The following is a 12,184-nucleotide window of genomic DNA, read 5'->3' as shown; positions in this document are numbered from 1 at the left end:
AAAATCATGCTGGACTTTAAGGTGCCCTTGTCTTGAAGCTTGCTCTCTCTACTGTAGACCAACATGGCTACTAACCCGGTTCTGTCAATCAAACTTTACGCCAGTAGAGTATTAAAGCACATGCAGCCCATTTCTGTACTATCACCCCCCGCACCGCCAGCGTCTTCATTATCCGAATGGTCTCTAGGCTGGGAGAAGGTGATCCTCCCCGCTCCTTATGATCTGTCAGCTAGGACAGGTTGTCCCTAATCCTGAAGGAAACTGGATTCTGTGGAAAATGTAGAGTCTGGCTTGTCTCCTGAAGAGGCATTTTTCCTTCCAGGGGAAGAGAGTATGCCCAGCGCTTATCTCCAGACAGTGTGTGTCAACAGCGGGAAAACTAAGATAGCCTGAACAACCTCCCTTCTCCTGTTAGTCTTCCCAATTAACAGCTATCCTTAAGGCAAACAGCCCTTCAAGGCCACGCACAGCAAGGTGCAAAGTGGAATCCAGCCCAGCCGTCATGAGATGACAAGGGCCCTGCAGTTAGGAAACAGCCCTACGGCAGAGCCATGCAATGGCAAACCACCTCTGCTCATCTTTTGCCTTGAAACCTCCATGAAGGTTACCATAAGACAGCTGTGACTTGACAGTACCACCCACTCACGCACACACGGGGTACACATAGAGCTCTAGTATGGGCAGGGCCGTATTATTCATAAGGCTGACTAGGCCGAAGCCTAGGTCAGGGCTGTATTATTCATAAGGCTGACTAGGCCGAAGCCTAGATCAGGGTTGTATTATTCATAAGGCTGACTAGGCCGAAGCCTAGGTCAGGGCTGTATTATTCATAAGGCTGACTAGGCCGAAGCCTAGGTCAGGGCTGTATTATTCATAAGGCTGACTAGGCCGAAGCCTAGGGGCCCTGCAGGGACTAGGGGCCCCTCAATTTTTTTTGCTGAGGCACCCCCCCACATAAATTCCAATTAATTGATTCTCTTATATAACCTCTGTTAATAAGATAATTAACTGCTTCCTTATTGAAGTGAAACAAATGCTCTCTCATATTAAAACAATTTTCCATAAATTATATATTTTAATAAATAATAAAAATTGTATTCACTTCAAAATATTACAGTATTGAACAATTATACCCCCAACATGTGCTTTCCTGAAGAGTTCTACTTGCGAAATAAAAATATTTTTAAAATTGTGAATAGAATTTTTCCGGAGATCCTCAAAAGGGATATAGGGCTATGTACTGCGTTTAGTACCTACCGTACCAGGGTCAGGCTGTCAGCTCTGGAGGGGTTAAAGACTGAAGTGTCGGAGGGGGCCCAAAATACCTAAAAGCCTAGGGACCTGCCCAAGGGTTAATACAGCCCTGAGTATGGGACAACTTCAGGAAATGTGGAAGGGAATTGATGACGTCTAGGTATCAAGACGAGAAGGGCTACGAAATGTTGGAATGGTCAAGGCCAAACTTGCACGGCTCATAGGGTTAGTTGACAACAAGCAGTATATGTGTTGGGCAACCCCGGACAGTGATGAGGTCAAGCATTTGCGAAGGTCCAGGGCTCAGCGACAGACCACTGAGTCAGTAGGATTGCCGACTCTGGCTTGAGAAATACTTGGAAATTTGGTGGTGGGACAGTGGTGTTTGAGAGGGGAGGGAATTCCATGGGGATATGATGCCATAGATTCCACCCTCCAAAACTCCAGTTTCCTTCAGGGGAACTGATCTCAGTGGCAGTTGCAGAGTTCTCAATGGCCAGAAATAAAATGGCCAGAGATTCTCCCATGTTCTAGGCGATTGTGAGGTAAGATAGGCCCTAACATTACTCTGTCCCCAAATTATTCATTTGAGGGTATGTTTATTGCACTGTTCCTCTAAGGCAGGGGTTCTCAACCTTTTTCAGCCTGTGGGCACCTTTGGGATTTTAACATAAGACGGTGGGCGCAGCCACAAAATGGCTGATGTAGGAGGTGGAGCCGAGTACAAAATGGCTGCCTCAGGAGGCAGAGCCAAGTGTAAAATGACAGATACTTAAGGCCTGCATATCTCTAATAGTAACAGTTTAACATTTCAGGCAGAAGCATCGCTTAATAGGATATCTTTTTAAATGAACATGCTATTTTTATTTTATTTTTTTTGCATACATCCTTGTGTTGTGGCAGCTGTTGCCAAAAGCAATGTTTTTTTTCAATCTGCTCAACCAATCAGATATCCAATGGCCAATCAAAAGCCCTGCTGGGCAAAAGCCCCACCTGGCCCAGTCCGCTTTCTAAAAACACTGTACCAGTAAAGGTGTCAGCAGGTGCCATGGTGCCCAGGGGCACCATGTTGGGGACCCTTGCTCTAAGGAGCTCCAGGTAATGTCTGTTGTACATTGTCCTCCCCTCCTCAGTTTTATCCTCTCAACAACCCTGTGAATTAAGAACATAAAAAGAGCCCTACTGGATCAGACCAGTGGTCCATTTTGTCCAGCATTATGTCTCCATAGTAGCCAATCAGTTATTCCAGAGGGGTAGTGACAGGGCATAGAAGCCAAGGCCTTCCTGTGATGTTGCATTCAGAGTTTTACTGCCTCTGAACATGGAGGCTTCCTTTAGTTATCATGGCTTGTAGCCAATGATAGACTTCTTTCCTCCATGAATCTGTCTAATCTCCTTTACAACTGTCTTTGCTGGTGGCCATCAGTACAGCCTCTTGAAGTGAATGCCACATTTTAGTTAGTAGGCAGGCCGAGAGGGTATGACTGGCCCGAAGTTCCTCCATAAATTTCATGATGGTGGGGGAACCACATACTGTCCAGTCATAAATAATCCTGTTCCTTATTTCCTTTAAATCCTTCTTCCTTTGCTGCGCTCAGGGAAGACGTGCGGGGGTCCCAAGAGGACTTTTATGCAGATATTGGGTAAAGGTAGTCCCCTGTGCAAGCATCAAGTCATTACTGACCCATGGGGGGACGTCGCATCACGACCTTTTCTTGGCAGACTTTTTACGGGGTGGTTTGCCATTGCCTTCCCCAGTCATCTACACTTTACCCCCAGGAAACTGGGGACTCATTTTACCGACCTCAGAAAGATGGAAGGCTGAGTCAACCTTGAGCCGGCTATCTGAACCCGGCTTCCGCCAGGATTGAACTCCGGTCATGATCAGAGCTTGGGCTGCAGTACTGCCGCTTACCACTCTGCGCCACGGGGCTCTTATACAGATATTAACCAGACCCATATCTGCTTTGCTTCAACAATGTTCCCGGATCATGTCTCTTCCAACCCTATCCTAGGCCCTGTTTGGAGAAGCTGTCTTTGGAGAAGCACCACAGAGCACCCAGTGGCACAGTTCATCATGAGCCCTAGAGTTGTTAGATTGACCACACTACAGAACATGAACAAGCAAAGCATCTAAGTAGTTATCATATCACACTCACAAAAAGCCTTCTTTTCAATTAGTTAGCACTTGTTAAAACACGTATGGATGCTTGGGATGACATCCTCTAGTCTAGATGAAGCCTGGATTTCTCCTGGAATTACAACCACAGAGATCAGTTCTTTGTGGTTAATTGGAAACCCCTTATTGACTTTCTGCATGAGACGAGAGAAAATGAACTGATGATTTGCAGATTTGATTTCTAAGAAGATAAATTTGGGAGAAATAGAAGAGGAGCAGTATTGAAGGGTAGATTTTGGAGGTATCTATAAGTATAATATTTGCCAAGACAGGAGAGGTGTTGTAAAGAAAATGGGAAATGAAATATGTATTTTTTTTCTTGTTCTTTTCCCTTAATTTTTGTTCTTTTCTTTTTCTATTTTTCTTTCTCTTCTTTTTTATTTCTTTTTCTTTTCTTTCTCTTTTCTCTGCCCTTTTTATTGGGCTTTTAATCTTATCAATAAAATAAAAAGTATACCAAAAAAAGAGAGATCCGTTCTCCTGGAGGAAATGGCAGCATTGGAGGGTGGATTCTATGGAATCACACCACCAATGAGCTCCCTCTCCCCCAAAACTCCGCCTTCTCTAGGCTCCGCCTCCAAATCCCCAGGAGTTCTTCAGCCAGAGTTGGCAACCCTATAAACCGCTGGTAAATTATTTTCTTTGACCACGCAAGTTACAGAGGTACATGAAGTCAGAAAGGGCTTCTGCTGCAGTGAAGATGAAGAATACAAAGTCAGGCAGTCTCTTAGCAAACATCCTGAAGAGGCTCAAATTTTAAGTTCTTTGTGGCAATGTTAGGAATGACGCAGAAGGAGTCAACAAAACAGCATATCCAGTTAAATATCAGCTGCCAACTTTGGGATTTTCTATCAGGCAGCCACAGTAGTACAATGAGAAGAATGTTGGACCACCCAGTGCTACTAGGGTTGCCAGCCTCCAGGTAGTGGCTGGAGATCTCCCGGAATTACAACTGGTCTCCAGGCCACAGAGATCCGTTCACCTGGAGAAAATGGCTACTTTGGGGGGTGAATTCTATGGAATTATGCCATGCCAAGGTCCTTTCCCTCCCCAAACCCCACTTTCTCCAGTTTTCTCTGGCTTTCACCCCCCAGATCTCTAAGAATTTCCCAACTTGGAGCTGGCAGATTCAAACAGTTAGACTCACTGGATGACTGTGTATAACTTTCTCTCAGTTTTCCATCTGTAAAATGGGTATAGTACAGTAGTGTTCAAATCAAAAGGCTGATACCATGGCCGTTTCCACACGGCTTACCTTTGCTCGTAACGACCCGTAAGATTGCTCAAAAAACGCAGAAGATTGTGTTTTCTCGCGCGAGATTGGCGCGACGTCATGTGACGTCACGCCAATCTCGCGCGAGAAAACACAATCTTCCGCGTTTTTTGCACAATCTTACGGGTCGTTACGAGCAAAGATAAGCTGTGTGGAAATGCCCCATCTTTAAAAATCAGCGAAGCAAGGGGGGTTTTTTTGGTGATAAGACTGGCTGTAATTATAAAGTTAAAATAATCCAGAATATATCTTTTTTTTTATCCTACAACTGTTTGACACTGACTCGGTCCCCTTCGTTCTTCCGGCTACGTTGTAATTTCCAGTCATTGTGTTTGCGATGGAAATTGCAAAGCAACAGGCTATACATTAGGCGGGAAATGAACTGTTGTGGAGGTTTGTGTGTAGGGGTGGGTGGGTTAAAGATAGAAATCCAGAAGCTGGGATCTTGAAGGAATTCTCAGGCCCAAGCCAACCACACCAGGGAACGCCTCTTCTCCCAGGCATTCTCCCCCCACCCCAACCCCGACACCTATGAGTTCCCTGGATCTGTTTCCTCTTTTCTCACAGCCAAGCTAGTGATCTAGTTGAGCGCAAGTGAACAGGGAGGAATACATGTGAGTCTGTTCACTTGCCGTTCAAGTGTCATTCCTCACTTGTAGCTTGGCCCTCAGGTGAGGTAAGTTCAGAAGGACAGGCAAGAGGACGGACAAGAAACCTGAAGCAGTTCTTTCCTGCTATTTAGGCTCATGTGGGGAAGGGAAAATTGGATCCACATCTGTTTATATGTGGCAATTGCCACAATTGCTACAATTGAAACCTCCACTGCCCAAGTGCCATGTGGTGGGGGCAGAAATATAAAATGTATACATAAATGTTATAGATTTGTGTCCTGGGAATGACGGGAACATCTCCTGCCCTTTGACAGGCTCAGCCGGATTACAAAGTGAAGGCTGAGATCAAGAATATTATTCTCTAGAGTGCAGGAGAGATTTAAAAAAATCACATTCCTTCCCATTTCCTCCCACTTGTAAACCTAACTGTGATTGAAAAACAACAACAGCAGTGTGTGTGTGTATGAGGGGGGGGAGTGTGATGCAAGCTCCTTGGCATTTTCTTTTCTCCGGAGGGCGCTTTGACAGCTAAGGTAGTTCCAGCCCCTCCCGTCCTCTGGGCTTATCAGCCACGGGAGATACATTCCAGAGGGCTGCTCCCTTTTAAAGTCACGGCTGGCTGCGGGCCCACTTGTAATTCCGCAGCCTCCCAAAGAAGAGCCCCGTGGCTGCCTCTGGAGCAAAACTCTGTAGAGCCTTCATTGCTCAGGGGCAGAAAAAGAGACCTTTCCTTGCCCCTGTCCTGTTTGGGAAGCCGAAGATGACGGACCAGAATTGGAAAGCCAGCTCCACTGACCTCTCTGCTTGAACTTCAGCGAAGGGAAACTCAAGATGACACACTGGGATAGCAGCAGCCTCGAGCGCACCGGCGTCCCTCCATGTCATTGAACGGCTCTGATCCATGGGCCTGCCCGTCCTTCAGCCAGATGTTTAACCCATCTAGGATGTTCAGTTGGCACCGATCGTTCAACATCAGCGCTCCATGGAGAAAAGGTAAGGGGTTGGTTCATACGGAAGCTGTTTATGGATGGCTTGCTGCTCTGGTCAGGATTTTTGGCCAGTAGTTTGGGAGGCTAAAGCAGAAACTGGAGGTCAGACGGGGTGTTTCAGACAACACATGAGTTCTCTTTGGGCCTTTTGAGACTGCATTGCATTGTTAATTTGTTAACACTCTTCTTCCATTACTTTTGAATATACCCACCACCCTCCCCAGATGGTGTTTGCCAAGCCTTTTGCGAAAACAGAAACTCCTCTGCTCAGATTCTAACCCATTGCAATAAATAGTCATCCTTTCCATGGTCTTCTGGACAAGGCAGAAGCCCTGTTCACATGACACAGGGAACGCACGTACAACCTGCATGCATTTGGGTGCACCTGCTTGTAAAGAAGGACCAACGCACGTCCACTTTACTAATGAAACCAGGGTCCGGTAACTGGGCAAACTTGTAGTCTCAGTCATTCAGCTGCACATGCATTGAACATAACATGGAAACTACTTACGGCTCATATAAAGAAAAATAAAGTGTACTCTGTACATGAATTGTATGTGCATTCACTGTGACTTGTGAGCAGGGACAGTGTTAGCTAGGTATGGGGGTGAAGGCAGTGTTACCTGGACTTCTGACTTTTTCCTGCGCTGGAAGAGCTGGAGGCACGCTTCACTTTTACAACGTTAAAGGTTTCCTTTTAGAGGGTATGAATGACATGTTCTCAGTAGAGTCTACTTTTGGGGTGGTCACATGATTAGGAGGAGGCTCAGAGCACTGACTCAGGCAGAGATGCAACGGGCAGTTTCTTCGAGAGTGGATTGTATCTGCGAGGGAAGCGAACGAATGATTCCTCAATGGAGGCAGATTAGACAGAGGAAAGACCAGTATGTAAATCATACAGAGATGCAGTAGGCAGCCTCCTCTGAGGGTGGGTACTTTTGAACCTGAGTTACTTATTTCTTATGATACAGCAGTTGTGCCATAGCTTGCACAGTTTGGAAATTACTAGTTTAAGAGGTTGCCCCTGTTCTAAAGAGTTGTCTTCTAAATGCAAAAGCTCAATAGAAAAACAGCACTGTTCTCGGATAACATCTGTGGGTCTTATTTTGCACAAAACACAGTATGGTGTTGATAAGCTCTTTTTATTGGACTATCAGTGCCATCCTAAACAGAGTCACACCTTTCTAAATCCACTGAAGCTGGTCGATTTCAAAGGGTGTAACTCTGTTTAGCAATCCAATGCAAAGAAGAGTTGCTCAGAACTCAGCTCAAAAATGTGCCATTCAATAATGTCCCTGTGGTTGACCTGATAAAACGTGCGGTCTGATGAATGACCTTGGGTCTTGCTTTGCTGATTTTAGGGATTCAGATCTAGTTCTGCCAGATCCTAGCTGGACGCTCCAACTCCTACATTCATTTCTGTTTGCATTGTTTATCCGGTTTCTCTAAGCCTATTCCTGTTACATTTTTATTGGAGATCTGTGCTGTCTGATTGAACGGTTTTTCAGGAAGGGCTAAATCAGTGCTTAGTAGTTGTGGCCCCTTCTTACACGCCAAAGATATTCCGATCACTACTTTGGGGTTCAGGAAGCAATTTTCCCTAAGCTAGTTTGGCTAGGGATCCTGGAGGTGTTTTGCCATCTTCTGGGCATGGAGCAGGGGTCACTAGGGGTGTGCCAAGGAGATAGCTGCGAATTTCCTGCATTGTGCAGGGGGTGGGCTAGATGACCCTGGGGGTACCTTCCAGCTCTATGATTCTACCGTACTTTCGGGGTACCTGGTTGGCCACAGCAGTAAGCAAAATTTTGGATGAAATGGAAGCTCAGATTGACCCACAAAGGCCCTTTATTATATACATAGAAACATTTATTTTTGTGTAAAATGCACATTGCATCCCAGTGACAGCTATGTTTATTCCAAAATAAATCATTTCAGTGGCATTTACTTATAGGCAAATATATTCAAAAGGGGAGGTTTTATTATTGGTCACTGGAAATTGTGGTAGATTCCAGCAGAATACTTATGTACTGTGTGGTACAGTGGTTGTGCAACAATAGCATGTTTCTTTTAATCACACATATAAGATGGGCCTGTTACTTGTAGGAAGCGAACTCCTTTGTTGTGAAAGCTAGCTCCATTGTTATGTGTAATAGTGGCAGGGCTTTTTTTCAGCTGGAACGTGGTGGAACGGAGTTCCGGCACCTCTTGAAAATGGTCACATGGCCGGTGGCCCCGCCCCCTGATCTCCAGACAGAGGGGAGTTTAGATTGCCCTCCGCGCCGCTGGAGCGGTGTGGAGGGCAATCCACGCTGGAGTGGTGTGGAGGGCAATCTAAACTCCCCTCTATCTGGAGATCAGGGGGCGGGCCACCGGCCATGTGACCATTTTCGCCAAGGGCGATTTAAACTTTAAAAAACTCCCCCCTTGTTCCAGCTGACCCAAAGTGACAACATTGTGCGGTCCTGAGTTCCATCACCTCTTTTTCCAGAAAAAAAGCACTGTGAAAGACTGCTTGTGACGGGTGGGACAGAACCAAAGGGCTACTCTCCATGAAGTCAGAGCTGGGTTCTCAGGGCACCAAGTAGCCTCCTTCTCTTTCTCACAGCGCACGAGGCAGAGGTTATCAGAGAAAGGGGAAAACAGCCATTGTTTCAGAAAGGAAATGACTATTTTCTTGGAGATGGTGGAAAATACAGATGTCATCGGTTGTTTAAAATAAGATCTCTCTGAGGTGAAAAGACTGTTCCTGTGGTGAGGGAAAGGCTACCTGTTCTGAGAAGCAGTGGGCGGAGAACAAATAATCTGGGCCAACAAAATTAGGAATAAAGGTAAGGAAAAGGAAACGGAAATGAATGGCCTGGGAATAAAGGGGGGGGTCTCGTTCCTCTCCTCCTTCTCCTGGGTCATAAGCTTGGTTCTCTCTGCCAGCAGTGCCTCAAGTTCCTTGGTGACTCCTAGAGTTGCCAACTCCAGTCTGGGAAATTTGGGGGTGGAGCCTGAGGAGGGCAGGATTTGGGATGGGAAGGGACCTCAGCAGAGATAGGATGCCACGGAGTCCAGTCCACCCTCCAAAGGAGCCATTTTCTCCAGGGGAACTGATCTTCGTAGTCTGGAGATGAGTTCAAATTCCAGGAGATTTTCAGGCCCCACCTGGAGGCTGGCAACTACGGCTGATCAATGCTGGCAATATTTCCATACTTCATTTATACCACACTTTTCTCCTCAATGGACATGCAAAACGACGTACAACGTTCTCCCCTCCTCCATTTTATTCCCACAACGCCCTGTGAGTTAGGTTAGGCTGATAGTGTGTGACTGGCCCAGGGTCACTCAACAAATCTTCCACGGCGAGGTGGGGATTTGAACCCGTGTCTCCAAAATCCTAATCCGATACTGCAACCGTCGGCTCTGCCACGTGGCTGGTCTTGAGGTCGATAGCCTATCAGGTTGTAGCCAAGGGCCATCTGTCCAGCATCCTGTGTATGGACAAGGTAGTTTACTTGGAAATAAACACGTTGAAGACTAACAATATCTTATCCCAGCATACAGTTCTATGGATTAGGGCTCACGTGGTCATGTTCAAGGCGTTTAAGCATTTCTGAGCTAAGAAACTTCACACAGAGCAATTTGAGGCCACATCGACCTTATTTCTTAGTGGCAAATGGCATAAACCACCACACGTACATGTGGTGAAATGCATCCAGGCCCAGCTCCCTAGAGTACACCTTTATGCAGGACTCTGGATATTCTATGAAAAAAAAATCCGAATTATGCACCAAGGTAATTTGTGCCAAGAAAAGATGGATTTGTGACCTAAATAAATTATAAATGTTAAGTAAATGGTTTTATTTTGTTTTGCAAAGTTCTCGTTCTTCTAGTCCTCGGAAGTGGTAAGGAACTATGGAGGGACTGAAGAGCTCCGGATATCTTGTTCACTCTGGACCAATGCTTGATTAGGATCTCTGGTTTTGTTTTTGTTTTCCTAGTTAAAAGCCTCCAATAACTGCTTTGAACACTGGTAGATAATTGTATTTCTTTATCCATTTATATCCTGTCTTCAAAAGCTAGAGGCAGCAAAGAAAAAATATGAAATACGGGCATATAAGCAATTAAAAGTCATAGACCAGGAAAGAGCTAACAGTTTTTTTCCATTGCGAAAGTGTAAATAAGTTTCCTCCCCTCTGTCTCTCCTGCTGGAAAGGTTGCAGTTCTGTTCTGCCATTTCTTATTATGGTGTAGTGTATATGGTATTAACTTCCCTTCACATTGGAGCAAAACTTTGTAAAAATTGCCCGCCTGGTTTCTTTTTCTTGTATATTTAGTGTCTGCAATGTCTCCTGAGCTTCAAATCCTGAGGGTGCAGTGCCGGGGAAGCCAGGCTGGGGTAAAGTTTGCAGGTATCTAGTGTGAGCAGAGGGTGGCAGCTTGCCAGGCAAGGGAAGGCCTCGATTTTGCCTTGTGTGGTGTTTCCTATGACACAATGACCGCACAATGACATCACTTTGGGTCAGGTGGAACAGGGGGGGAGTTTTTTAAAGTTTAGATCACCCTCAGTGAAAATGGTCACATGGCCGTTGGCCCCGGTCCCTGATCTCCAGACAGGGGGAATTTAGATTGTCCTCCAGCAGCGTGGAGGGCAATCTAAACTCCCCTCTGTCTGGAGATCAGGGGGCGGGGCCAACGGCCATGTGATTGTTTGCAAGAGGTGCCGGAACTCTGTTCCACCGCGTTCCAGCTGAAAAAAAGCCCTGGTGAAGTTTGATGTACACAGGGTTGCCAGGTATCTGGTATTCACCCGGACAGTCTGGTATACTTATGACTGTCCAGGGGAAATGAGATTAAAATACTGGGCACCTGGTCTGTCCATCCAGTCTCACTTTGGCACATGGCTGCTCAGGGAGGCCAGCTGTGCAAGAGACAGAGGCGCCACTGCAGCCTGGGCTAGCTTTGCTCTGCTGCTCCTCCCTTCGCATTGTGGAGCTGCCCAGGCAGTGAGGGTGGTGGGTGACATCACTTCCGAAAGTGACGCCATCATGCCGACCCCAGGAGTGTGCGCTCGCTGCTTGCAAACACTTCTAAACTGGTACGTCCAGGGTTTTTTTTACTATGCAGTCTGGCAACCATAGTACACATGGGGGTGGGGGAGGGGTGGGCAAAGAGCAAAAATTCTCAAGCTAAACGGGAAATAGCCATCTCCTCCCTGATCCTGGCCCTTCACCCTGACTTTTTTCTCCTTCCCTGGGAGGCTATGAGGAGGAGAAACTTCAGGCCGGGCAAGCCTTTTTATATCCCACAGTTCCCTTGGTCTCTTATAAGTTGCCAACCTCCAGATGAGGTCTGGAGATCTCCTGGGATTATACCTGACTGATCTACAGAGATCATTTTCCCTGCAGAAGATGGTGGCTTTGGAAGGTGCATTTTATGGCATTATGGTTCTTCCACTCCCTGAACCCTGCCCTCCCCCATCTTAGGCTTGCCATTCCCCCACTAGGGGCGGGGGATCCCCTGCTCCCACCTCCTTCCCCCCGCCTCGACTTACCTGGCCATTGGAGACATGCCTCCCAGCAGCACACTGTACCCCCAGGGAGCACGGTATGCTCCCGTGCCCTGCAATGACCCTGTTTTGTGCTGAATTGGGCCCACAGGGGGGGGGCGTGATTCAGCCCTTTGGCGAGCACAGGACCGCTCCTGGGCTGCCCTTGGACCCACATGATGATGTCACTTCCTGGAAGTGACATCATCATGCATGCCAGGAGCACACACATGCACAGCACACGCATGAGTGAAGACTCCAAAGCCCATGCAGGGTAAGTACCAGGGTCCCAGTCTCCCGCCAGGGGACTAAAGGGACCGGGCAACCCTACCCCAGCCTCACCTC

At 46.8% G+C, this 12,184-nt stretch overlaps 1 protein-coding gene across 2 annotated transcripts in view; it reads left to right on the top strand.

Moving 5' to 3' along the window:
- Positions 1-5,974: 5,974 nt before the first annotated feature.
- LOC129332609 (uncharacterized) overlaps positions 5,975-12,184 on the top strand; it is a 77,859-nt gene continuing 71,649 nt past the window's right edge. For both annotated transcript variants that reach the window (XM_054983830.1, XM_054983829.1), the window contains exon 1: positions 5,975-6,310. In XM_054983830.1, coding sequence (XP_054839805.1) covers positions 6,196-6,310 — 115 coding nt within the window. In that variant the 5' untranslated portion in view covers positions 5,975-6,195. The remainder of the gene's footprint in view (positions 6,311-12,184) is intronic.

The sequence above is a fragment of the Eublepharis macularius genome, chromosome 6, assembly GCF_028583425.1.
Source record: "Eublepharis macularius isolate TG4126 chromosome 6, MPM_Emac_v1.0, whole genome shotgun sequence".
Taxonomy (NCBI): Eukaryota; Metazoa; Chordata; class Lepidosauria; order Squamata; family Eublepharidae; genus Eublepharis; species Eublepharis macularius.
The sequence above is the reverse complement of the archived record's forward strand: the minus strand, read 5'-3'. Positions and strand labels throughout refer to the sequence as shown.